The 26814-nt window shown below is 56.0% G+C and overlaps 2 protein-coding genes across 2 annotated transcripts; both read right to left on the bottom strand.

Moving 5' to 3' along the window:
• Positions 1 to 10181: 10181 nt before the first annotated feature.
• Positions 10182 to 16559, bottom strand: LOC311216388 (scavenger receptor cysteine-rich type 1 protein M130-like; the record flags this gene model as incomplete). Its single annotated transcript, XM_084297931.1, has 9 exons — positions 10182 to 10199; positions 11064 to 11257; positions 11934 to 12029; positions 12693 to 12833; positions 14385 to 14699; positions 14825 to 15139; positions 15220 to 15546; positions 15655 to 15960; positions 16199 to 16559. The coding sequence occupies 9 exons, from the start codon at positions 16557 to 16559 to the stop codon at positions 10182 to 10184; spliced, it is 2073 nt and encodes a 690-aa protein (XP_084154057.1).
• Positions 16560 to 25541: 8982 nt separating this feature from the next.
• On the bottom strand, positions 25542 to 26465 carry LOC311216387 (olfactory receptor 14C36-like; the record flags this gene model as incomplete). The annotated part of the gene is made up of 1 exon (XM_084297930.1): positions 25542 to 26465. The coding sequence occupies one exon, from the start codon at positions 26463 to 26465 to the stop codon at positions 25542 to 25544; it is 924 nt and encodes a 307-aa protein (XP_084154056.1).
• Positions 26466 to 26814: the final 349 nt, after the last annotated feature.

Genomic DNA, 26814 nt, shown 5'->3' with positions numbered 1-26814 from the left:
AGAACAATGACAGCCTCTGTGAGTCGCTGGAGACCCTCAGGCACTGAAGTAGGAGCAGCCTGTGCTCTCAGGGGGATGCTGCTCTGTTTGGTGCTTCTCCTTTTGCAGCCAGAATCAGACAGCAATGGCACCAAACCACAGCACACTCCTGGCCACTCTCCCCTTGAGAACTCAGCAGGAAGGAAGAGCTCCCAACACTCTACCTGACAGGTAAGATCGCCCCAAGCTACACCCCTGATGGTCCACAGCAAGCAGGAAGCTGACAGAATTGGGGCAGGATGGCAGTGAATGCTGCATCAGGAAGACGGGACACAGACATCCTCCGTGAGTTGCTAGATACTCTTGAGCGGAGAGGCAGGGGCTGCCCATGGTCACAGGGAAGTCCTGCTTTTTTTGTGCTTCTTCTCTTTCAGCCAGACACACACAGCGATGAGACCAGACCACGGCAAACCTCTGGCCTCTCTGCCCTTGACCACTGAGCTGGAAGGAAGAGCTGCCAACGCTCTCCAGGACAGGTAAGATCGCCCCAAACCATACCCACAAGGCTCTAACTGCAAGCATGAACGTGACACCATTGGGGTAGGAAAGCAGTGACTACTCCATCAGGACGATGGGACAGGGACAGCCTCGGTGAGTCCTGATAGAGCCTTGGGCACAGAGGCAGAGTCTGCCTATGGTCACAGAGGGATGCTGCTCCATTTGTTCTGTCTGTTATTAAGGCCAGACACACACAGCGATGGGATGAGACCAAGGTACAATCCTGGCTGCTCTCCCATTGAGAAGTCATCTGGAAGGAACTTCCAGCGCTCTCCAGGACAGGTAAGAGCTCCCCAACCCACACCCACCAGGCACTAACAGCAAGCAGGAAGGTGACACGCTCGGGCCAGGAAGGCAGTGACCTCTCCATGAGGACGATGGGACAGGGACAGCTTTGGTGAGTTGCTAGAGACCCTCGGGCAGAGAGACAGGGGCTGCCCATGTTAAGAGGGATGCTGCTATGTCCCTTGGTGCTTCTCTTTCAGCCAGAAACACACAGTGATGGAACCAGACCACGGCACAATCCTGGCCACTCTCCCCTTGAGAAGTCAGCTGTAAGGAAGAGCTGCCAACGCTCTCCAGGACAGGTAAGATTTCCCCAACTCACACCCACCAGGTACTAACAGCAAGGAGGACGGTGACATGATCGGGGTAGGACGGGAGTGGTCGCTGTGTCAGGATGATGGATCAATGACAGCCTCGGTGAGTCGCTGGAGACCGTCAGGCACAGAAGTAGGGGCAGCCTGTGCTCTCAGGGGGATGCTGCTGCATTTGTTGGTTCTTCTTTTTCAGCCAGAATCACATGGCAATTGGACCAGACCATGTCAAAATCCTGGCTGCTGTCCCCTTGAGAAGTCTTCTTGAATAAGAGCTGCCAACGCACTCCAGGACACATAAAATTGCCCAAATCCACACCCACCACTGTCCACAGTAAGCAGGATGGTGACACGATCAGGCTAGGACGGGAGTGAGCGCTCCATCAAGACGACGGGACATGGACAGCCTCGGTGAGTCACTAGATACTCTTGAGCAGAGAGGCAGGGGCTGCCCATGGTCACAGGGAGGTGCTGCTCCATTTGGTGCTTTTCCTCTTTCAGCCAGAAACGGCAGAATCCTGGACTGTCTGCCTTCGAGCACTCAGCTGGACAGAAGAGCTGCCAATGCTCTCCAGGACAGGTAAGATCACCCCAACCCACACCCACCAGGCTCTAACTGTAAGCAGGAAGGTGACATGCTGTAGTGGGTTTACGTGGCAAGGTTTTGATAGCAGGGAGCCATAGGGGTGGTTTCTGTGAGAAAGATCTAGAAGCTGCCCCATGTTTGGGAAGGGCCCCATTGTTTTCCAGAGCTGAGCCAATAAGCGATGTTGTTTTGCGCCTCTGTGAGAGCATATTTAAGACAGGGAAAAAACGCTGCGCCAGACAGCAGCCGGGAGAGTCAAGGGAGTGAGAAAACAGCCTTGCAGGTGCCAAGGTCAGTGTAGAGGGAGGGGGAGAGGTGCTCCAGGTGCCGGAGCAGAAGTCCCCTGCGGCCTGTGGTGAGGACCATGGTGAAGCAGGATGTCCCCCTGCAGCCCATGGAGTACCACGGTGGAGCAGGGTTCCACGCTGCAGCCCGTGGAGGAGACCACGGTGGAGCAGGTGGCCCTGCACCGACGGAGGCTGCCGCCTGTGGAAGACCCCTGCCGGAGCAGATTCCAGGCCGGACCTGTAGCCTGTGGAGAGGAGCCCACGCAGGAGCAGGTGACCCGGCAGGAGCTGCTGCCCGTAGGGGAGCCAGGTTGGAGCAGTTTTCTCCTGAGGGATGGACCCCGTGGCACAGACCCATATCTGGAGCAGTTCTGGAAGAGCTGCTGCCTGTGGGAAGCTCACGCCGGATCAGTTCATCAAGGACTGCATCCCGTGGGTGGGACCCCACAGCACAGGGGACGAGAGTGACCGAGAAGGAGCGGCAGAGAAGAAGTGCTGTAGACTGACCATAACCCCCATTTGCCCGTTCCCCTGTGCCGCTCGGGGGGAGGAGGTGGAAGAGGGTGGATGGGGGGGGAAGGTGCTTTTGGTTTGCTTTTTCCTTTGTTTTCTCACTTCTCTCGCTTGTTAGTAATAGGCAATAAATCTTACTATCTCCTTATGCCGAGTCTGTTTTGCCCGTTACAATAATTACTAAGTGATTTTCTCGTCCTTATCTCAACCCTTGAGCCCCTTTTCACATATTTTCTCCCCATTCCTCTTTGAGGAGGGGGAGTGAGAGAGCGGCTGTGGTGGAGCTCGGCTGCCCACTCAAGCGGAACCACGACACACGCTCGGGTCAGGAGGTCAGTGACTGCTCCATGAGGATGACGGGAAATGGACAGCCTTGGTGAGTAACTGGAGACCCTCAGGCACAGAGGCAGGGGCTGCCCATGTTGACAGAGGGATGCTGCTCCGTTTGGTGCTTCTCCTTTTGCAGCCAGATTCACACCACGATGGGACCAAAACACAGCACACTCCTGGCCAGTCTCCCCTTGAGAAATCAGCTGGAAGGAAGAGCTGCCAAGACTCTCCAGGACATGTAGGTTCACCGAAACCACACCCACCAGGCTCTAACTGCAAGCAGGACGGTGACATGTTCGGGGTAGAACGGGAGTGACTGCTGGATCAGGATGACGGAACACGGACAGCCTCGGTGAGTCGTGGTAGAGACTCGGGCAGAGAGGCGGGGGCTGCCCGTGATCACATGGGGGTGCTCCTCCATTTGTTTTGTCTTTTATTAAAGTCAGACACATACAGCGATGGGACGAGACCACGGCACAATCCTGGCCTCTCTCCCCTTGAGAAGTCAGCTGGAAGGAACTTCCAGCACTCTCCAGGACAGGTAAGACCTCATCAACCTACGCCCAGCAGGCTGTAACAGCAAGCAGTATGGTGACACCCTCAGGCCAGGAGGGCAGTGACCGCTCCATGAGGACAACGGGACACGGACATCCTCGGTCAGTCGCTAGATAATCTTGAGCAGAGACGCAGGGGCTGCCATGGTCTCAGGGGGTTGCTGTTCCGTTTGGTGCTTTCCCAGTTTCAGCCAGAAACAGCACAATCCTGGCCTCTCTGCCCTCGAGCACTCAGCTGGAAGGAAGAGCTACCAACACTCTCCAGGACAGGTAATATCGCCCCAGCCCACACCCACCAGCCTCTAACTGCAAGCAGGAAGGTGACACGCTCAGGCCAGGAGGGCACTGACTGCTCCATGAGGACGATGGGACAGGGACAGCCTCGGTGAGTAACTGGAGACCCTCAGGCACAGAGGCAGGGGCTGCACGTCTTGACAGAGGGATGCTGCTCTGTTTGGTGCTTCCTCTCTTTCTCGCAGAATCACATGGTGATTGGAGCAGACCACGGTACAACCTTGACCGCTCTCCCCTTGAGAAGTCATCTTTGAGGAAGAGCTGCCAATGCTCTCCAGGACAGGTAAGATTGCCCCAACCCACATCCACCAGGCTCTAACTGCAAGCAGGACAGTGACACACTTGGGCCAGGACAGGAGTGACCGCTCCATCAGGACGATGGGAGACGGATTGACATGGTGAGACACTCGAGGTTGTTGGGCACATAGGCAGGGTCAGCCCATGGTCACACGGGGATGCCGCTCTGTTTTCTCTTTCTCTTATTAAAGCCAGACACACACAGTGATGGGAAGCAGACGATGGCACAATTGTGGCGACTCTTCCTTTGAGAAGACATCTGGAAGGAACTTCCAGCACTCTCCAGGACAAGTAACATCGCCCCAAACCTCATCCATCACTGTCCACAGAAATCAGGAAGGTGACATGATCGGGTGAGGACGGCAGTGACCGCTCCATGGAGACGACGGAACACAGACAGCCTCGGTGAGTCGCTGGAGACCCTCGGGTACAGAGGTAAGGGCTGCCCATTTAGACAGAGGGACGCTGCTCCGTTTGGTGATTCTTCTCTTTCAGCCAGAATCACAGAGCGATTGGACCAGACCACGGCACAATCCTGGCTGCTCTCCCCTTGAGAAATCAGGTGGAAGGAAGTTCCAGCGCTCTCCAGGACAGGTAAGATCGCCCCAACCCACACCCTCCACTGTCCACAGTAAACAGGAAGGTGACTCGATGAGGCTAGGACAGGAGTGACCGCTCCATGAGGACGACGGGACACGGACAGCCTCGGTGAGTCGCTAGATATACTTGAGCAGAGAGGAAGGGGGTTTATGAACAAACCATAAATGTTTGTTCATTGTCTTTTGTATTATAAAAAACAAGGAGTTCTGTTTGAGGAGGGGGAGTTGCGAAAGGTCCCTGCTGAAGTAAGGAGCGGTATAATGCTTGGCTAGACACTATGAAAATTCTTTTGCTTAATGTAACAAAAAAAGAGAACCCCCTTTCCTTCTCTCTTTCTGCATCTCAGTTGCCTCTTTTGTTCAAAGACACTGTTGCAAAGCTCATGTAACCACCTCCTGATAAGTTGTTAAACTAGTGTCTCAACATCCTGCCTTCCTGTCTCATGCTGGGCCAACATGACCAAATAAAAAAAAGAAGTTGAACCACAACGCCGAGGAAGACTATGGCCTTCATGGTCACGACCACCAGAGGGACAGAAAAAAAAAAAAAAAAAAGCGCTGCTTTGCTTTCTGCTTGCTTACTCAATAAATTCCTTTCTATGATTAATACAATGCTCTCTGACAATTAATTAGGGGGGCAACTTATAACATTGGTGAAGAAGAATGCAGCCTAATGTCCGTCCATTTCCTGAGCCATGGCTGGCCCCAGCGTGGGGGCTGCTGAGGAAGCCCAGAGTTGCATTTGTCCCAGCAGCTGTGGTGCCAGCAAATAGTAGCTGTCCTTTTACTGGCCTGGGAGTGTCCCAAAGGTGCTGGGACTGATGGCAAATGTCATCCTGCAGGGGAATCTGGAGCTGCCCTGTGCCTTGTGCTGGCCTGGGGAGTGGGGCTGGCCCTGCGGGACACAGGCACTCCGTGCTGGGGATCTCCCAGGCAAGAGACCAGGACTCCTACAGCTTCACAGACCTCCATTTCCCAAGCCATGGCTGCCCCCAGCCCTGGGGTTGCTGGGGAGGCCCAGAGCCACCTTTGTCCCAGCAGCTGTGGTGCCTTGCGAGAGGCTGCAGCTGTGGTGGCCATGCCCAGAGCCCTGCAGCAGCCTGTGGTGGGCACTGCCCTGGGGCCAGCCCAGCCTGGGCTGTTGGGCTGGGATGGGCTTGGCTGGACTGGGGGGAGGACATCCAAGTGGGGAGAGGTGGGCAGGGGATGGGCTGGGCTGGGCAGTGCCCGGTACAGGGCAACAGCAGCATCAGGGAGCGGTGGCAGCATTTAGGGGAGGGCTCCCAGCAGGGCTTGGTGCTGCAGAGCCAGGGCTGCGCAAAGGGAGCCCAGAGCAGCAGGGGCAGGGGAGAGGAGGCCCCTCTGGGCCCTTGCTGGCCTGGGCAGAGCAGGAAGAGGGCCCAGGGCATTTATCCCTTCACCACGGCTTGCCCGGCCATGTCTGCAAGGCAGTCATGGAGAGTCCAGGGCCAGGCTCTGCACTGTGGCCACAAGCCCTGCGTGCCCTCCTCCTGCCATGCTCCATGCGGTGGCTGCAGCAGAGGGGACCCCCAGCCAGCCCCTGCATGGGGCTCTTCCAGCTGCCTCACCCCAGCCCTCTCCAGCGCCTTCCTTGCTGCTCTCTGATGCATGCCAGGACCTCCCTTTTTGTACACGTCACAACCTGCCTGTGGCTGTGGTCATCAGACAATATTTCTGTGGTGCTGGAGCATGGCGAGGACGGGGGGACTGTGTGGTGCAGCCTGAAAGTCAGGCCTGAGTGTTGTTATTGAATGGACCCTCCCGCTGTATGTGCTTGAAGACACACGACGTAGCCAAGGTGACCTGGACGGGGCCCTGGGAAGGCACAGCCAGTGACCCCAGACTGGTCACACCAGTGCCAAAGACAAGACAAAAGTTGGGGGGCATGGAGTGGACACGAGCATTGCAGGAGGCCTCAGAATCTGGGGCCAGAGAGCTGCCGAGGTGAGGATGGGCCATTGGGCTATCTCCTACGGGTGGCTGGCGGCATCTCCAAGCAATGGACTGTGATGTCTGTGAGCAATGGATTGTGACTGCGTGGCCCTCACTGCTTATATGTGGGCGCAGAGTCCCACCCTGCCGGCTAGTGTCCGCACTCCGGCTGAGCGTTTACGTGAGGTCTGGAGTGAGGAGCGAGGTTGGCCTTGGTGCTGGTGTCGTGCCCTGGGAGTTGCTGCAGCAGCTCTCAGTGCCCTTCCCAGAGCCATCAGAGCTTCTTCCACGGTCCTGTGTCGTTCAGGCTGTCGGGAGACCCAGGAGGAGCACTCACAGCAGCAGAGGTGAGCACTGCAGGGACACCTCCCGCTGGGCAGCTTGAAGGGTTTCCTCCCTGAGAGACCTGCACAGCTCTTCCAGGTGCCCCTACACCAGCCAATGACTGTGGCCTCTTCTCTGCCTTTTGCAGTGTGACAGCTGCTGCTGCAGCACCAGTGAGGAGGAGCAGCCCCTCATCCCCTGCTCCACGCAGCCCACTGCAGCAGCTGGAGAGCATGGCCATGGCGCTGGAGGGCCGCTGCCCCATTTGTCTTGACACCTGGGACAACGCGGGCTACGTGATGCCATGTCTCCACCAGTTTTGCTTCCAGTGCATCCAGCAGTGGATGGAGAGCAAGCCCGAGTGCCCCCTCTGCAAGAGGAGGGTCAGCTCCATCATACACTCGGTGCGAGCAGACAACAAATTTGAGGAGGTCGTCATCCCACCGCCGGCAGAGGCATCCCTCGTGGCCCAGCTGGCTGGGAGAGCTCGTGGCCACGCAGCCACCACTGCCCCCTGTCACCACCCTGCAGCATCTCCGCCATCAGCTGCAGGGCCGGCTCTTGTGGGAGACCTCCAGCCTGAAGTCTGGGCCTCCCTTTTGAGAGACCACCCAACTCTGATCCGTCCTGTGCTGCCCTGGCTGCGCCAGGAGCTGGGGCGCATCCATGGGGCTGATCACGCGGAGGCGCAAATGGTGGAAGACCTCCTTACCTCCGCCCTGGGCCTCCTGGGGCTGGATGAAGATCGCCTGGTCCAGCTGCTGCAGCTTTCCATGCCGGACCACGCAGCCACCTTTGTGCACCAGCTCATCAGCATCACGGTGCAGCGGTGCAGCTGGGTGGCCCACCGCCTGCTGGGCCTGGAGGGCTCCCGTGCTGCCATGGGACAGGCAGGCAGCCCCGCAGCTGCCCCCAGGCCTTCTGCCTCCCGAGAGGGGACTGCTGGTCCTGGTCCAGAGTCCTCCAACAACACTGCTCGAGGCAGCACAGACGAACTCGCGGGCAGCTCCAGTGCTGCCCTTCCAGGGGGTCCCAGCCTCCCCCCCTCCAGCCTGGTTCAGGACCCAGGGAACCAAGAAGCGCCCCAGGAGGAGACACCGGAGGCTGTGCCTGGACCCTCCACAGCAGACCAGGGCAGGGACCATCCCCAAAGGGGGCCCCGGCAAGCCCTGAAGAGGAGGGCCCCCACCTCCCAGGCCTCTTCTCCAGCAGCCAAGAAGAGGCCACCCCGCCGGCAACACTAGGGCAGCGCCCCAGGAGCTGGCAACAACAGGGCCGGGCCATCAGATGGGGCACACAGAAGGCCCTCAGGAAACAAATTTATACAATGTAGAAAATAAATCATATATATATAAAGTCTCAGTGTTGCTAACATTTTATTTGGTGTTGCCATCCACACCCCTGCTGCCATCTCCCCCTCTTCCTGCTGCTGTGCCCACCACCTCCTCGCATGCCCGCTGTGAGGTCTGGTGGGGTTGGGGCACGGTGATGCCACCCTTTGCCAGTAGGGCTGGGGTGTTCGTCTTGGCGCTCCCCTCCCCAGGTGCCCGGCCCCACTGCTGCACTCCCCCTGACAGCGCGTGCTGCCCAGCCGCAGGCCTGCAGCTCTGCAGCTGCTCCCAGCGGGAGGTTTGGTGCCAGGGGGTGCCTGGGTTCAACAAGTCCAAACAGAAGGTGCTGCACCTGTGTCAGAGCAATACCAGACACAAGAAGAACTCCCTGACAGCAGCCCTGTGGAGAGGGATTTGGGGGTTCTGTTGGATGAGCAGCTCGACATGAGCCAGCAGTGCGTGCTTGCAGCCCGGAAGACCAACTGCCTCCTGGGCTACATCAAAAGCAGCGTGGCCAGCAGGGGAGGGAGGGGATTGCCCCCCTCTGCTCTGCCTTTGTGAGGCCTCACTGGGAGTGCTGCATGCAGGTCTGGAGCCCACAGCACAAGAAGGACACAGATCTGTTAGAGCGTATCCAAAGAAGAGCCCTGAGGATGATCAAAGAGCTGGAGCACCTCGATTGTAAAGAAAGGCTGAGGGAGCTGGGGATGTTGAGCTTGGAGAAGAGAAGGCTCAGGGGTGACCTTATTGCAACTTTTCAGTTCTTAAAGGGGGCTTTTAAAAAAGATTGAGAGCAACTTTATGCTCAGGCAGGCAGTGACTGGACAAAGGCAGATGGACTTGATGATCCTTGGGGGTCCCTTCTATGATTCTAAGGGGGAATGGTTTTAAACTAAAAGAAGGGAGATTTGGATTAGATATTAGTGTGTTGTAATTGCCTGAAGTAACTAGGAAAATAAAACTAACATTCCCATTTTTAAGGAAAAGGTACAGCATTGAAGAGGCTTTCAGGGTAGGGCATAGCTGCATTACCTGAGCGTTCCCTAGGCTCCCAACCTTAGATGCTATCGCGCTGGGGAAACTTGGTGTGCTAGCTCTACGGAACAGCACGGAGCGTAGAGTGGAGTGGAGACACCACGGCTAGGCTCTGTAATCAGGTGGGGCCTCGGTTGTTCTTGTGCACAAAGCTGCACTTTTTGCCACCCTAAGCCAAAGACCTGTCATGTTTTGACAAATGCTGTACCCTAGTGTACTTTTTGCTCATTATAATATCATTATAATACTAAAACACACCTCCATCCCAAAAGCTACCCGCCTCCAAGGTGCGACCACCCCTCACTGAGCATGCGCTCTGATTTTCTCGGAGCCTATTACTTTAAACGGAGACGGGAGAACTTTACACCAATCATAACTAAGATATGCTTGACTAGAGCCACTCAAGTTCCACCTAAAGGATAGAAAATAATATAAATTGGCCCAAGAAATAGGGGATGTCAGGGAAGATACCACCATCAGGGGAGATACCATCCCAAGGAAATACAACATCCTTAGGACCTCCTGACTCCTGGGATCAGTCGACAGGCTGAGCCTCTCTTCTCCCCTCATTGGGACGCCTTTGGGTGAGATCTGAATACTTGCTTATAAATCTCTCTAGAGTCTTTGATCCTTTTAATGCATTTATTTCTAGGCTGTGCACCTGTAACACCTGTAACACCTGAATATTTCATGCACGCTAGCTTGCTTTTGCAGACAGTCACTATCACCGGCAATCCAAAAGAACCTGGTTATCTGTTGCTGTAATAAACCATACTTGACTGCGTTGTGATAGCTCTCATTAAGTGCAACTAGGGTAAGGGTGGTTATCCGTGATAGTTCAGTGTTCTGAATCTAACCAGACCCCCAGACCGTTAATGCGTTGTTGGTGAATGTCTGAACGGACCCCCAGACTGTTAATGTGTTGTTGGTGAATGTCTGACTGGTTCAGTACCCTGAATCCGACTGGGCCCGTAAAGGTTAATCAGCTACAGCCCTTAACGCGACAACTGCCTGTGGCTGGCAGGATGGAAATGTCTCTGTCAGTAGGAATAGTGTCCAGGGACCAGGGGCTCTGTCAACCCCACAGCCAGACACTGATCCTGCTGGCTCTAAGATGAGACCCTCCCCAACTGCTGTGTTTCCCAGCTCTGCTCCCCTTGATCAGCCTCGGGAAGACGTCTGGATACATGGTCAGGGAAGCACAGGATCTGGGACAAAGCCCACAGGGGGTTTTAATATGAACAAATACCAGCACACAGCATAAAAACAGGGGAATACCAAGAGGGCAAATACCCATGTGCGTCTGCTGACTACTGGAAAAGGGAGACTGTTCCCTGGCACTCACGGCTCTCCCAGTGGCACTGAGCTTTCCTCCCTCCCGGCTGCACCCAGCTGCTCAGCAGGGCTGGGCTCTGCTGGCCTGGGGCCCTGGAACTCTTGTGCAGGGAGCTCTGGTGTCACATCCTGGGTGTCCTCATGGGGACATGCCAGAGACACCTCTTCAACATCGTCATAGCCCATGGTCCCCAGGAAAGGTGACGAGGTGTCTCCCTCAGCTCCAGGGACCCCAGCACTTCTCCAGGAGTGCAGGCTTCCCCCTGTAAGCATCAAGGCAGGCTGCTGTGGTTGGGCCTGTGGGGGGCCCCTCGGGGCTGTTTATCACCTTCCTCATCCTCACCAGCCTGAGACACTCGGCCCAATCTCCCAGCCCCCACAAAATCTCCAAGGACAGGTTCTCCATGGATGGTCAGGCTTTCAATATGGCATGGATTCTCCTAGGCCTGGGGTTGGCACCTAGGAAGTGGCAGTGCTGCATTGCCCTCTCACCTGTGACTGCATCCCTGTGCCTATCTCCTTCCTCTGGTGTCCTGGGCACTTCCCAGTCCCCCTGCCCAGGGACAGGATCCTCCCCAGGGTCAGAAACCTCCCCAGCATCATCATAGCCATCTGCTGGGTAACCTCCGGGCAGGACAGGGACATCTGAAAGGAGAGGGAAGGTGGTGGCAATGAGAAGAGATGTTCTGCAGAGCAGAGGATGGGAGAGTGTGTGGGGACACAGGGCTGACATGCTGCTGGTGTCAGGGTCACAGCAGAGCCTTCATGCTTCCAGCTCTGATGATAACACTCGGTGGCACTGCTGTCCATCTGGTCTGTTTGCAGGGAGAAGATATGGAGCCCTTCCTCCACCCCCCACCTCTTAACCCTGGATGTGGCCCCAGACCATCCTCATCCTCATGTGACTGGGGTAGGGCTGCAGCTGGGTCAGGGACCCCTCTGAAAAGGAGCCTGCAGAGAGCTGTAGCGGTTGCTGTAGGATGAGCCCTGCTGCCCCATCTTGTGGTCAGCACTGCTGGGGATGGGCACCCACAGAGCTGGGGGTGCATGAGAAGGAGACCAGTTCCCTTGGGACAAGGCACTTCCCAGAGAGGTTCCCAGAGCTGCCCTGGGACAGCCCTTTGCTTAGTCCTTGGCTCGCGATAAGGTGCAGGGACAAGCAGAGAGGGGCTGTCCCCTCTGGGATGGGCAGAGCTGGTGAGGAGGAAGCTCCTCTTTGGGGCTCAGCACCTGGATGCTCTCCCAAAATCCCCACAGCCCAGCGATTTTGGGGACCATGGGCAGGAGCTGCAGGACACAGCCCTGGTCTGGGGCAGGGAGAAAGGGCCCCACAGATGTGCCTCCACAGGGACCTGCACCCACCTGAGAGACTGAACCTTAGCTGCTTCTCCCACGCCAGGCTGTAAGCGATCTCCTCGTACACGGCCTCAGGGAAGGGCTCCCCAGCTCTCCCGGAGCCTGGGGACAGAGGCAGAGCTGGTCTGGGGATGGGCAGAGAGGGACAGGACCCCACTGGGCTCCCCCAGCCCCATTATCGGGGCCAGCACAGGGCTGTCCCCACAGCACAGCCCCACTGTGTTGTGTTGGCACTGCAGCCACATCCCCAGGGAGGGCAGCATCCCAAATGGAGATGGTCTGGGGCAGAGTCAGCCCTGCACCATCCCTTTGGAGACAGCTCTTGTGCCCCTTTGGTCCCCGGGTCATGTCCCAGTGCAGACCCTGCACCAATTTCCCTATTTCTCCTCCCCATGGAGCTGCTCCATCTCTTCCCCACACATCAATAGCACAACCCGTGCCCTGCTGGAGGGTGGCTGACACCACGGTGATGGACTCCGCTGCCCCATGCTCCTCCTGCTGGTGTGGACCACATCACTGCCAGCAGTGCATCCTCCCCGTCTCACCCAGCCCAGCTCTCACATTTCTCTCCTCACCCCAGAACTGATGCCTCAGGGTCTGGGCTCTCTCCATCCCTTGATGTTGGTGCCCCATGGTCTGTCAGTCAGTGGGGCAGCACATGGGGCAGGAGGCAGCACACGGCTCTGTTTCTGTGCCCCAGGACACCAACACCCCCAGCCCTGCCAGGAGGCATCTCCCCCCCAGGACCACTGGGGAAGGACCCACCTCTGCGCCAAGCCCTGGCGCTTTGCACCTGCCCAGCCAGGAGGGCCAGGAGCAGGCAGAGGAGGGCCCCCAGGATGATGCAGATGATGACAGGCACCGAGAGTCTATCACTGATGGTGGTCGGACGGCCCCGTGGGGGATCTGCATGGGCAGGAACATGGCAGGGGCAGCATCAGACAAGGGAGAGGTTGGGGGTGGGACAAGGCACTGCTGACCACAGAAGGCAGCAGGGTCTGGGGGAGACAGGGTTGGGTGATGGGGCAGCTCCCACCCTGCTGGGTACATCACAGACTTCTCCCAGCTCCTTCGACCTCCTGGGAGTCTCACAGCCCAGCAAGGAGCCCCTTCCCTTGGCTGTGGGTCACAGCTTGTCCATGGACAGACCCAGCCCTGGGGAAGGACAGCTTACCTGCTTGTGGGGGGGATGTTGCTGTCCTGGGTGCAGCTGTAGGGGAGAAGAAGGAGAGCTGGGCACCAGGCAGCCTCCCTGGCAAACGACCCCAAAATTTGCCACCTGAATTGTCCCTACTGTGGGGCTGGGCAGGGTGGCAGGGACAGGGTCCAGCTCCACTGCTCTGGGCTGCTCACAGGACAGTGCTGGCAGCCCAGGGGATTTGCTGGGACATCCAGCCCCACTGAGGCTGCTCCCCACCTGCCACCAGCCCCCCACTCTGCAGGGACACCCTTGCTCAGGCCAGCAGCGGGGCCATGCCAGGATCCAGCAGGGCAGACACCCAAGCCAGCTCCTTGCCAAACCCCCAGCCATGTCTCCCAGCCCCACTGCTCACCTGAGCAATGCACAGCCACGTCTGCCTTATGCTGGCAGGCACCACTGTTCCCTGGCTGGGCTCAGCAGTCCTGCAGAGACAGCTCCGTCCCCCTGCACTCCATCAGCCACATGGGGCCCATCCCCTCTCCAGCAGCAGCCTGGCCCAGGGCATAGACCGCGGGGCCACAGCCCAGCTGCCTGCACACCACCTCGGCGTCCCACATGTCCCAGGCATTGTCACACAGCGCCAGATCTCCACTCTGCCCGAGCAGCCGTCCTTGCCTCCCACGGCGCGGATCTTCTCCCTGTCTGGGGAGGCAGAGACCTCCCATGGCACCGGGACAGCTGGGAGAGCCCTGCCAGGTGAGGAGGGCACGTGCAGGGGCAGCTCCCTACCTGTGCACCTGGTGGAGTTGGGGCATGCAGCCACCTGCGGCCTTTCTGTCCATGTCCCAAAGGAAAGAGAAGTTGGGATGAAAAGGGCTGCTCTAGGGGTTGTGCAGAAGCGAGCAGAGCTGACCTCTGCTCACACGTCCCCATGCTGGGTCAGGGCAGCAGCAGAACCCTGTTCACTCAGGGGACACACACGGCACTGCAGGGGAGACCCATGTGCTCGGCCCCAGAGGGTCCCCGGTTCACAGAGAAGCAGGAGGCTGTCTCAGGAGGGGGGACTCCTGAAAGCCCTGCATGGTCTCCTCTGAGACCTTGCCTGGAGTTGCCTCTGCATCCCCCAAGGAGCTGCTGGCAGCCCGGCTGTTTGCTGCTGGTGGTGGACATGGGTTGCTCCAAGAGCTGAAGTCACCTTTGTGCAGCAGTAGCAATAGGGTCTAATGCAGGAAATCAAAGCCCCTCTGGGTTCCTTCTCTGCATTTCACCATACCCAGTGGGGAACAGGACCTGGTGCCTTGATGGCTCAGATTTACCATTGCAGGTGATATTGGCCTCTTCTCGGAGGTCATTACACGACTGCGGATTCCAGGGAGCAGAGGGACACTTCCAGAAGGAGCTGTTGCTCTTCCCACACTCCACGTGATCCAGCCATGCGGTGCCAGACAGCTTGGCATAGTTAGAATCTGTTTCCAGTTCCCCCTCATTCCCGCAGCCCAGCTCCTTGCACACCAGTGACACCGTCTCGGTGGTCATGGAGTTGGAGCAAACGCTGCCCCACGTCCCGTTGTAGAAAACCTGCAGGCGCCCAGAGCAGCCGTCGTTGTTCTCCAGCCTCAAGGCCATGAACTCTGGAAGGAGGAAAGGCCCCAGGGACGTCCTTGGATGTCAGACACTGATGGCCTTGGCCCTACCTGGCTGTACCCTCACCCCAGATTCCAAGGCCCCAGCTGCCAACCACATTCCCAGCACAGACCTGAGCAGATGACTCCCGCGTCCTCCTTGTGCCTGCAGTCGTGCTGCCCCCAGGCCTCGGCAGGGCAGTCCCAGAGAGCAGCTTCGGCCCCGGAGCAGTTGACGCCATCCAGCCAGATCTGCCCGGAGCCCTCCCCAAACCGAGCAGAGCCGGCTGCCTCCAGGGCCCCTCCGCAGCCCGGCTGGCGGCAAACGACGGCGGCGTCGGCCAGGTCCCAGGCGTCATCGCAGACGGTGCCCCAGCGCCCCTGGTAGTAGATCTCCACTCTCCCGGCACAGCGCCCGGCCCCGTCCACCAGCCGGACCCGCCGGCTCCCTGCAGCAGGGAGAACCCCGACCCTCAGGGGCTGGCTGCCCTCCTGACCCCACACCTGGGGGACGTGCAGCACCACTCACCCCAGCACACGACCCCCACGTCCTCCATGATCCCTGTTGTTGGCATGCTCTCAGGCAGGGAGGTGTTGCAGAGGCTCAGGTCAGCCTCGTGCCCTGCACACCGCACCCCACGCAGCCCCACAGGTCCTGGTCCTCGCTCAGCCCTCACGGGGGTGTAGGCTGCCTCTGCCTCTCCGCACTGCAGCTGCCGGCACACCACTCTGGCCTCCTGCGTGTCCCACTGCTCATCCAGGACTCTGCCCCACGTCCCGTGCTGGAAGACTTCCACGCGCCCATCACACCGGCTCCCTCCGGCCACCAACCGTACAGACATGTTGCGAGCCAGGCCTGATGAGAGCAGAAATTCAGCCTGGTGCTGCCATGGGGTGCAAAGCTGTGGGTGGCCGTGTCACACACCAGGGGCAAATGGACTTTGCAGTACTGCCCAGCACTCACCTGAGCAAATGACAGCAGCAGCGTTCTCCTGGGAGCACGGCGAGGCCCCCAGGGCAGTCACCGGGCACTGCCCCAGGTGGGCTTCAGTCCCGTCACAGTGGAACGAGTCTCTCCAGACGGGGCCGGTTCCTCTCCCAAAATGCCCTCCTCCAGGAATGGACTCAGCAAAGCCACAGCCGAGGTGCCGACAGAGAACGTGGGCGTCCGAGAGGTCCCAGCGGGAGGCACACATGGTCCCCCACGTCCCCAGCACCTCCACCTCCACCCTGCCCTCACACGCTGTGCTGCCGTTCACCAGCCTGAACCCTGTGTACTCAAGGACAAAGGAGGGTGAGAGAGGCCACATTTGTGCTCTTGCTCCCACAGGATCTGCAGGAAAGGACGAAGGGACAGCGTGCCTTTCTCCTCCTGCAGCGCTCTAATTTTAGGGCCGCAGACCACCACCTCACCCCACCTGTCCCCCACCCAGCACAGCCCAGTGCCCACCCTGCTCTCCTGCCCCCACCACAACCCCCACGGGCACCATACCACCCCGAGTCCTTACGTGTGCAGGTGACATGAGTGCCATTGCTTTGGGTGCAGGCCTTGTCCTTCGGAGCCCCCGTGGGACAGAAGGAGAGGACGGATTCATTCCCCACACACTGCAGCTCTCTGTCCCAGACAGGACCGGCCCCTTCTCCCAGCTGAGCTGCCCCATGGACAGACAGGGCTGTGCCACACTGCATCTCCCTGCACACCACCTCGGCAGCTTTGTCATCAAAGTGGGAGTGACAGACAGCTTTCCACTGGTCCCTGTCGTAGACCTCCACACTTCCTGAGCAGGGGCTGTCCCCTCCGACCAGCCGCACAAATCCTGGAGCAACCAAGGAGACCTGTGAGTTCCCAGAGCCCTCTGGCATTTCCATGCCCACCTCATCCCTAAGGCAGCCACATGCAGAGCCCCACGGCCAGCCCAGCAGCTCTCAGAGGGTACTGATGGCACAAACACATCACGGCCCCCCTGCTGATCCTCAGAATCCAGCCCAGCACCCATGGGCTGCCCTCTCTCCCAGCCCCCAGCCACAGGCACTGTTCAAACTGCTGCTGCCCGGAGCCCCTGGGCTGCCTGGCCCCAGACCCAGCACAGCAACACCTGCAGCACGTGAGCCCAGGGAAACAGGCTCAGGAACTCAGGGCTACTTCAGCCTGCTGTGTCCCACAAGGCTCAAGCCAGTTACAAGAAATTCTTGGATCTGCCAAAAAGCCCCCCTGTTCCCAGGGAATGGTAGGGCTCTTGGGGAGCTCTTGTTAGATGGGGCACTTCAGGGGATCCTCCGCAAAGGGGGGTCCTCCGGTAGGGACAGTGTGGTGATGGGCATGCATGTCCCCAGCCACCTACCATGCATGGGTCAGGAAAGCAGGCAGAGAGCAGCCCTGGGTTGACACAAGCTCCTGGTGTGAGGGCAGGCAGAGAGGAGAGCCAGGAGGTGCTGGCACAGCCCCTGGGGCACAGGGCAGGCAGGAGAGGCTGAGCACTGCCTGGAGGGCCTGTGTCTCTGGGGGCTGGCTCTCATGGGGTGACCCCAGGACAGGAGCAAGGTGTCACTTGCCACCCTGCTTGTCTGCCCAAGCCCAGTGCTCCTGCCCTCTGAGCAGCCCCTCTGCTTTGGCTGAGGTTCTCGTGTCTGCTGGGGGTACAACCCCAAAAGTCCTGGGCCATTGCACGCCCTTCCCTGAGGCTGCTGGTGGCTGGGGGAGCTGCTCTAGATTCCCCTGGCATAGGGACCAGCCTGCCAGACAGGGCCTGGGTGAGTGGGAGAAGAAAGATGGGAACCAGGCAGCACAGTGCGGAAGGGTGAGGGCTTTCCTCTCCCAGCCCCGGGCACCTCCCCAGGCTTGGCTGCTCCAGCTTCAGGGCCAGGCTGGGTGTGCTCCCACTGGGCTTTCCCCAGGGACAAGGGACACCAGCAGTGTACAAGTGTCCCTTGTACTCCAGCTCAGAATAAAACTTGACACAAAGAGCCATGTTCTGGTCTCCACTTGTTGCTTCCTGAGGTCACAGCCAGGTCCCTTAGAAGTGTCCTCATCCCAGAGGTAGGGAACAAGTTCAGTCCTTACCTGAGCATGTCACTCCAGCATCCCAGCTGTGTAAGCAATATGTTTGATCCCATCCCCTGTGGTTGCCGTCAGACAGGGCAGACTCGGTGCCACGACAGCCAACATAACTCATCCAAATGCGCCCAGATCCCGGCCCGAAGTGTGCATTCCAATGAGCTTTGAGAGCAACCCCACAGCCCAGCTGCCTACAAACCACTGCAGCATCAGTCATGTCCCAGGAGAAATGACACACGGTCCCCCACTGGTCCTGGTGTTTCACCTCCACTCTCCCAGCACAGCGACTGCCGCCATCCGCCAGCCTCACCTCTGCAGCCCCTTCAAACACCAACACAGGAAGGGTCAGGAGAGTTTTGAGCCCCACATTGCATGTCCGTGAGGAACCCCTCCCCAGGCAGAGTCACAGGTCCCAGGGTGGGATCCCTGTCCCCATAGGCTGTCTCAGGGGCAGTGGGGGGTTCCTCCTCTCCTCATGGGCTATGCTGGGCTGGGGGTACCCAGCTCTAGCCCTCCTGAGCCATTTGCTGCCCCACAGCCCTCACCACCTCCTCCCACCCCAGTGGCCCCCTGTCCTGCCCATGCCCACCCACACACAACCCCCAGCCCTGCACAGGGCTCCCACTCCTCCCCATCCCAGTGTCCCCCAAACAGACCCATGCCCCTGAGCAGCTTCCATTGCCCATTTTCTGCCACACGCACCTCCCAAACCCACTGTCTGGGTTGACCACAAGGATACCAACTGCCCACGTCCCTTCCCCATCCCTGCTGTCAGACTGGCCCCTGTGCTTGACTAGGGCCCCCAAGAAGAGCACCTCTTGGTGCAGATGCCCCAGTCACCTTCTGTTAATGGGACACAACCTGCCCTCCTGGAGTCTGTGTTTCCCCAGGTCCCAGGGGCAGGGAACAGCACACAACCCCCCTGGGGCATCCCACACATTGGCTGTGCCCTGGAGATCACTGAGGGCCACCCTCACTGTCTGGGACTCCTCCAAATCCAGAGGCACAGTGCTGGGGAACAAGGGGTCGCAAAAGGTTACCCAAGGACAAGGTGTCTAGAAATGAAGTCAGGCTTGGGCTGCCAAAAACATGGAAGATATGAAAATGGATTACCCCCTCCCACCCAGAGAGGCACAGATTAAAGAACAGAGCTGAGAGACTGAGAACCTTCTGCCTCTCATATCAGTGGTGCCTGAAAACAATCCCACTCCCAGAGAGATCCCAATGACCCCACTGCTGCCCATTGTCCCAAGGCTGTGGAACAGAGAAGCTGGCACTTACCTCTGCAAGGCTGCACCCAGAGGAACAGCCACAGCACCCAAGGGGACAGGAGTCCCTCTGTCCCCATCCTGAGGCTCCTGTCCTGACAGCACGGCCCTGCTGCTAGAGCTTCTGGGGACCCACAGGGCAATGGCGATAATGGGAGGGCAATATATCTGTGCAGATGCTGTCCCAGCTGCAGGAGGAGCCAATCGAAGCAGCAGGCACCTTTTTAGACGTTATCGGCACTTATCTGCCCTCCGATGCAGCCCAGCTCTCCAATGAACTTCTCCAGCACTCTTCATGACCATATATGAGGGACGGCTCCGCTGCGGCTCTCACGTCACTGCGGTGGGAGATGATCGTGGGGTAGGGCTGGGTGTGGGGGCAGCTGGCTCTGACACCCCTTGCAGCCTGCTGTGGGAGCACGGAGCATCTCCTAAGCTGTAGCATCCAAGAGCCCAAGGTGCGATTGTCCGGCCATCCTTGCGCCATGGGATCCAGGGGACTGGTCCTGCAGCAGGGCTGTCAGGCTGGGAAGGGACCAGCCCCTGCCCCTGCTAAAGCCCCCTCTGTGCTGGCAGCAGCAGCTGGGAAAGGCCCTTGGGCAGGGCCAGAGCCCCGTTATGGGGGTGCTGCCTGTCCCGTCCCTCCCCAGGGAGCCTTGTGTGGGGTCCCGGCAGCAGCCAGAGCTGGTCCAGGGCCTGCCCTGGCAGCAGAGCTGCAGCCCAGAGCCTCAGGCGTCTCCCTGGCTCTCAGCGTGTCACCCAGGGGCCGTTATTCCCCGCGGCGGGTCGGGAGCTGGAGCCTGCCTGCCACTGCAGGTGCACAAACCGCAGCCCACGTGACATGGCGCCCGGGCAGGAAGACGGTGGTTTCCTCCTGGCCCCATGCCCAGGCATGGCCCTGCGGTGCCTCCCAGCCTCCTCACAGCTCCAAGCCTGGCACAGTCCAAGAAGTGTTGGACAATGCTCTCAGACATATACTTTATTATATATATATATAGAAATATAAATACATATATATATACATTTTATATTTTTAATAGAACACACATTTTTATGAATATATACAATATATATATTTTACTTATACATTATTATATTTTTATATATTTTATTAGATTAAATATTATTCTTATATATTTTATGTATTATTATATAGTTCATATTACAATATATAATTACCGATATTATATTATAGACTATATTATATTTTTATTTGATATATATTTATATTACATAAAGTATTCCATTATATTATACAGTATTATGTTATATTATACAGTATAATATATTATATTAATTATATTATATATTTTATCTTATTTTAATTTATTTTTCATTACATTAATTTTACATGTATTATACATATGTAAAAGATTTATTTTTTATAAATATATACATTATATATTTTACTATTTTTAAAATATATTTACAGTTTGTATAGTTTTTTAGATACATATGTAATTTATTTTATTGGCTGGTGGCTGGAGTTTGACTCACTGATCCTTGATTCTTTCCAACTCGGGCTGTTTCATGATTCTGCCCAACACAGCTCCAGGTGATGCCATAGCATCTTCACATGCCATGGGCCTGCTCCTGGCCCATATTCAGACAGCAATGACCTCACAAACACCTACACAAGTTCTTGGCCTGTTCCAGGCCTGCCACCTCCTCAGGCACCAGTGACCTCACAGGTACCTGTACAATCCGTGGGCCTTGCCCTGACCTATCAGCTAATTGATCAGCAGTGACCTCCCCACAGACCCACACAAGCCATGTGCTTATTCCTGGCCTCCTGGCTTCTCAGGCACCAGGGTCCTCCCAGCATCTAGAACAGGCCATGTTTGCTCTCAGCCAGTTAGTTACACAGGCACCACTGGCATCCAAATGACATCCACAGGCCAGGGGCCTGCTCCTGGCCTATCAACTCCTCAGCTGACCATGACCTCATAAGCACATGCTGCCTAATGGAAGGTGTCCCTGCCTGTAGCAGAGGGATGTGGACTAGATGGTCACTAGAATTCCTACAACCCAAACCATTCTATGACTCTGTGATTCTCTGATATCCTTGCAGCTGATGCATACTCGCCATGGAAGTAGTCAGGCTCCAGTGACCTCCCAAGAACTTATCTGGACATGCACCTGCTCCTGCCCTGTTGGCTACTCAGCCAAGAGTGGTATCACAAGTCCATTGCCCAGGCATGGGTCTCCTTCCTGCCTGTCATCTTCTCAGGCAACAGTGCCCTCACAAGCTCTTACGAGAGCTGTGGGCCTGCTGGCGGTCTGTCAGCTCCACAGGCACCACTGACCTGAGCACCACATAGACACCTATTTGGTTTCTGTTCCCAATGAAGTAGTGTGATGCACCAGTAGACAGGTGCCTGGGGCTTCTGTCGGATTTCAGGAATAATCAAGCATGGGGTGCCATCGCTGACATGACATCATAAGCTCCCAAAGACCCACACAAGCCATATGCTTATTCCTGGCCTACTGGCTTCTCAGGCACCAGGGTCCTCACAGCACCTAGCACAGGCCACCCTTGCTCTCAGCCTGTCAGCTACTCAGGCACCACTGTTGTCACAGGGATATTCACCTGCCATGGGCCTGCTCGTGGCCTATCAGATCTTCAGCTGACAGTGACCTCATAAGCACAGATGATCTATTGGAAGATGTCAGTGTCCCTGTCCATGATGGGTGGTGGCTGCTGATGTTCAGCTGGCTGTTGACCAACATCCCCAGGTGCTTTTCTTCTGGACAGCTTTCCAGCCACTCTTCCCCAAGCCTATGCTACTGCATGGGGTTGTTATGATCCAAGTGCAGAAGCATTGTTGAATGTCATGTGATTGGACTCAGTCCATCAATCTAGTCTTTCCACATCCCTCTGCAAAGCTTTCCTACCCTCAAGCAGATCAACTGTCCCACCTAACTTCTTGTCATCTGCAGATATACTGAGGGTGTACTTGATCCTCTCATTCGGATCGGAGATCTAAATATTAAATAAAACTGAACCCAATCCCTGGGAATCCCTGGGGAATGTCACTGATGACTAAACTGGACATCTGGACAACTGACACCAACTGGACTGAACTCCCTTCACTCCCTCACTCTTTGAGCATGGCCATTCAGAAAGTTCTTCAACCAGCAAACTGTACACTTGGCCAAGCCATGAGCAGCCAGATGGGTTGTCATTCTGCAGGGCTACTTCTGGTGAGGCTGAATGCATACTAAGATGCAACTCTTTCTTTTATGCTTTTTCTAATGCCCTGTTCTCAGTCCTTTCAAATCAACTAAGCATGAATCTGGTGCTTGTGATGAGCTGGTGCTCAGGTCGTGTTCCAGTTACTTGCTATATCATGTATCATTGTGGTTGAGTTTGTACAGCACTGGCATTCTTTCACTCCCTTGTATCTCTGTTTGCTTGAGTCTGCGGTGTCAATGGTAGTTCAGGAAGACTGGGAGGGGAGTGGCTTCAGGGGAAGCACGAGGTTGCTTCTGTCACAGTGGGACTTTGGTCTGCCTGCACAGTTCAGTGGCTCAAGCTGTGACACAGCCAGGAGTTCCACACTTCAAGGGAATTGCAAAGGTAGTTCCTTCCTGAAGGGCGATGCCATCCTGAGTCCTGTCCTTGCCTGTGCAGCATCTATCAAAGGGTCAATACACATTTGTCCTCAGAAGAAAGGCCCCATCACAAGGGGTTGCCTAGAGCTGGGCTCCTCTCCGCAGTTCTGACCTGGACTCTTCTCCTGCATCCTCTCCCTGGACTGCATCCTCCTTCAGGCCACATCCACCTGCTCCCACATGGGGTCTTCCATCAGTTGCCACGTGGAGATCCGCCAACATGGTGCACCATGGGCTGCAGGGAAACTTCTGCTCTACCACCTGGAGCACTTCCACACCCTATTTCTTCATTGACCTTGGTGTCTGCAGGGTTGTTTCTCTCAGCTTCATGAGGCCAAACTGCTTCAGTTAAGTGACTAAACCAAAAGAATGCAGGATCTGGGGATTAGGTGTTCAGGTTAGGGTTTAGGGATTAGATCTTGCCTTCCAGGGTTAGTGGTTGGGCAGACTATTAGAGGGAGGCCTGTGTTTACTGTGTTGGCTTCTAGCCTGTGTCTAGTGTAGAGACTATGTTATGTTACGTTGGGATTTTCTTCAGGGCTCTGTTGAGGAATCATGTTAAGGATGGAATTCAATGCTAGGCATGAAAGGCTGAGGAATAGGGTGAGAAATGAGCTAAGAGTGTACGGTAAGGCCTTATGGATTTGGGACTTGGCTAACCCATGCCAGGCAAGGTTTGAGGTTGGGGTAAGAGTAGTGGATTCCTTGCAGAGGGAGGGATAGCATTTAGATGTAGGGGTAAGTAGGGCTTAGGGTTACTGCTTCAAAATATTGCCAGGGCTTGACATGGATGTTTTCCTAGTAAGTGTTGCAGCAGCACAGCCTTGCCTGAACCCCTCTCACCTCTTCCAGATCTTTCCTTTCTGTTAGCCAAGTCCCCCTTCTCTCCCCCAAATTTCCCACCTTTATTCACCCAGATTTCCCCTGGTCTCCCCAAATGTGTCACCCTGTTGGGGGCAGCTTTCTGAAGGCCTTTATGACCTCAGAGGCTCTGCCTCCCTGATGTTGGCCAGCCAGCTGCTGGGACAGAAGTTACCTCACAGTGAGCATCCACAGGGCTACAAGGAGGTGTTGTGCTCAGCAGGCCTCTTCCCAGCCCATCCAGGAATATTTGCTGTAGGGGATGCCCTGCACGATTCCTCAGGTACCCTGCAGGCCGAGCAGCTCATGCTTCAGAATGCCTCCCACATGTCTGGACTCACATTTCCCTGGGAGTTCTTCAGCTCCTTCAGGGCATCCTGAAGGAAATGACCACCTCAATATGCAAAAAAATTATCAAGTACTGAGTGCACATGTTAGGGAAGACCTTTATGACCTCAGAGGTTCTGCCTCCCTGCTGTTGTCCAGACAGGGGCTGGGACAGAAGTGACCTCACAGGCAGCATCCACAGGGTCACAAGGAGCTGTTGTGCTCAGGAAGCCTCTTTCCAGGCCACCCAGGAGCACCAGGTGCATGCCCTTCACGGTCCCTCGGGTACTCTGCCTGCCAACTAGCTCATGCTTCAGAAGGTCTTCTACATGTCCAGGCTCACGTTTTCCTCATGCAGCCTTTAGCAACACCATTGCATCCTAAAGGAAATGCCCACCCATGTGTGGGAAAGTGATTCAAGAACTGAATATATACTTTAGGGAAACATATGTTTTAGGCAAATTCTGCAGAGAAGGAGTTGATGTGACAGTTATGATGACTAGGATTGCTTTATTCAGATGGTATTCTAGGGGACCGTACCTCCAATGGGAAGTGAACTTTAGACTCTCTCTGTCCCACTGGAATTTATGGCACCCTTAGGGAACAGCTTATGGCACTTGAATTTACTCAGGTTCATATCACCACACCCATACAGGGTGCAGTCTCATATGGACAAGGGAAACATGGACTCCTGATGTAGTCATTTAGTGTCTATATCCAGAGGAAGAAACCATCTGTGTGAGCTGGTGCAAGAGCCCAGTGCTGGGAACAGTGGTTGCAAGGGGCTGCTCTTGGACCATTGGCCTGAGGCAGCATCTGCCAGGGTGTCCAGAGAACAAGGTCCAAGAACAGCCCCTGCTCTTCTGGTCCTCCCTGACTCTCCCAGGAAGACAGCCTTTCATGCTGTGGATACAGGCCGGTGAAGTCAAAATCTCATGGGTGCTGGGCACCAACAGGCAGGAATGGAATCATCCCTCCCTGCTTAAAATATGATCCTGGGACTCCTATCTTATCTGCCTGAGCCCACAGAGAAACAAACAAAGCCAGGAGCCTCTTTCAAGTCCATTCCTTTGAAATATCCGTGAGAGCATCTTTGGGAGAAGAGCTGGGCTTTCAGGCACTGCCCTGAGCAGATCCCCTTTTATACTGGAGATGGTGGTATGGAGCAAGCTGTGTTAGAGAAGTGCCGCTGGCCTGTCCCTGCCTGTAGACACAGAACTGCCTGCAGCAGCACGATGAGCAAGTAAAAAGTGCAATCAGTCCTCGCAGCAACACAAGAGCTCCGTAGGAGAGTGTGGGAGGTGAAATGGAGAGCTGATTTGGACAGACCAAGCCCTGGGGCTCCCTGGCATTGCTGCTGTGCCAGGACTTTTTTCCCCTCAACCTCTGCACACAGCCAAGTGCCACCACCTTTCTCTGAGGAAGCATCTCAGGCAAGCAAGACACTGCAGGAACCATCTTTTTATTTAAATACACATTAAATATTTAATTGCCCATTAAATACACCTCTTTTATACCAAGTCTCAGAGTCACATGAGACATTCAGTAGTGAACTGGAAGGGGAAGAAAAAGGAATTCTTTATTTTTTTTAAATATATCACTACATAATTACAGCAAAAAGCAAAAAAAAAAAAAATAAAAAACAAGATCTTCCTTGTCCTTTAATGAGTTACATTATGAGTTACATTATGAGTGATATGCAATGGACATGCAGTTATTTGCTTCTCAAAAACCTCCAGTCATCACTTTCCACACTGCATCCTTCAGCTCCTGGTTCCTCATGCTGTAGATGAGGGGATTCACTGCTGGAGGCACCACCGAGTACAGAACTGCCAGCAAAAGATTCAGGGAGGAGGAGGACACGGAGGGGGGTTTCAGGTAGGCAAATGTGGCAGTGCTTATGAACAGAGAGACCACAGCTAGGTGAGGGAGGCATGTGGAAAAGGCTTTGTGCCGTCCTTGATGGGAGGGGATCCTCAGCACAACTCTGAAGATCTGCACATAGGACACCACAAGGAAAACAAAACACCCCAAAAAAAACCAGGCACTACCCACAAGAAGCCCAACTTCTCTGAGGTAGGCAACTGAGCAGGAGAGCTTGAGGATCTGGGGGATTTCACAGAAGAACTGGTCCAGGGCATTGCCTTGGCAGAGGGGTAGGGAAAAGGTATTGGCAGTGTGCAGCACAGCATAGAGAATAGTACTGCCCCAGGCAGCTGCTGCCATGTTGGCACAAGTCCTGCTGTTCATTATTGTCTGGTAGTGCAGGGGTTTGCAGATGGCAACGTAGCGGTAATAGGCCATGATGGTGAGTATGTAAAGTTCTGCTGTGACAAAGACAACAAAGAAAAAGACCTGGGTAGCACAGCCTGCATAGGAAATGGCTGTGGTATCCCAGAGGGAGTTGGCCATGGCTTTGGGGACAGTGGTGGTAATAGTGCCTAGGTCAAGGAGGGCGAAGTTGAGGAAGAAGTACATGGGGGTGTGGAGGCGGTGGTCACAGGCTATGGCTGTGAGGATGAGGCCGTTGCCCAGGAGGGCAGCCAGGTAGATGCCCAGGAAGAGGCCGAAGTGCAGGAGCTGCAGCTCGCGTGTGTCTGCGAATGGCAGGAGGAGGAAGAACTCTGTGGGGAAGCTGCTGTTGGACATTTGCTGCCTCTGGGCATGGATGCCTTCCCCTGGAGGAAAAATAGTCACATTAGTGAGCCTTGTCTGAGTAAAACTGCTACTGTGTTTCAGAGATTCCTCCTCAACAAGATACACTGTGTCTTCCTTATGAGCTCTGTTTTGTTCTCTCTGAGGTGCCTCAATGTCCAGGCAGATCCTCTATGGGCTCAGCAGAAGTCACTATTGCCCTACTAGATCCCGTGAAGAGCGCTGGGATGAATCTGTGGTGCCCAGTGGCCAGAGGCACCTCTATTTTCAGGTTCCATCCAGGACATCCAGCAATCCCATGAGGAACACTAAAGGTGGTGTTGGTGTTCTCTGTAAGGAGAGG

The sequence above is a fragment of the Netta rufina genome (assembly GCF_964035555.1).
Source record: "Netta rufina genome assembly, chromosome: 18".
Classification (NCBI taxonomy): Eukaryota; Metazoa; Chordata; class Aves; order Anseriformes; family Anatidae; genus Netta; species Netta rufina.
Note: the sequence above shows the minus strand (reverse complement) of the source record. Positions and strands in the feature narration are given on the sequence as shown.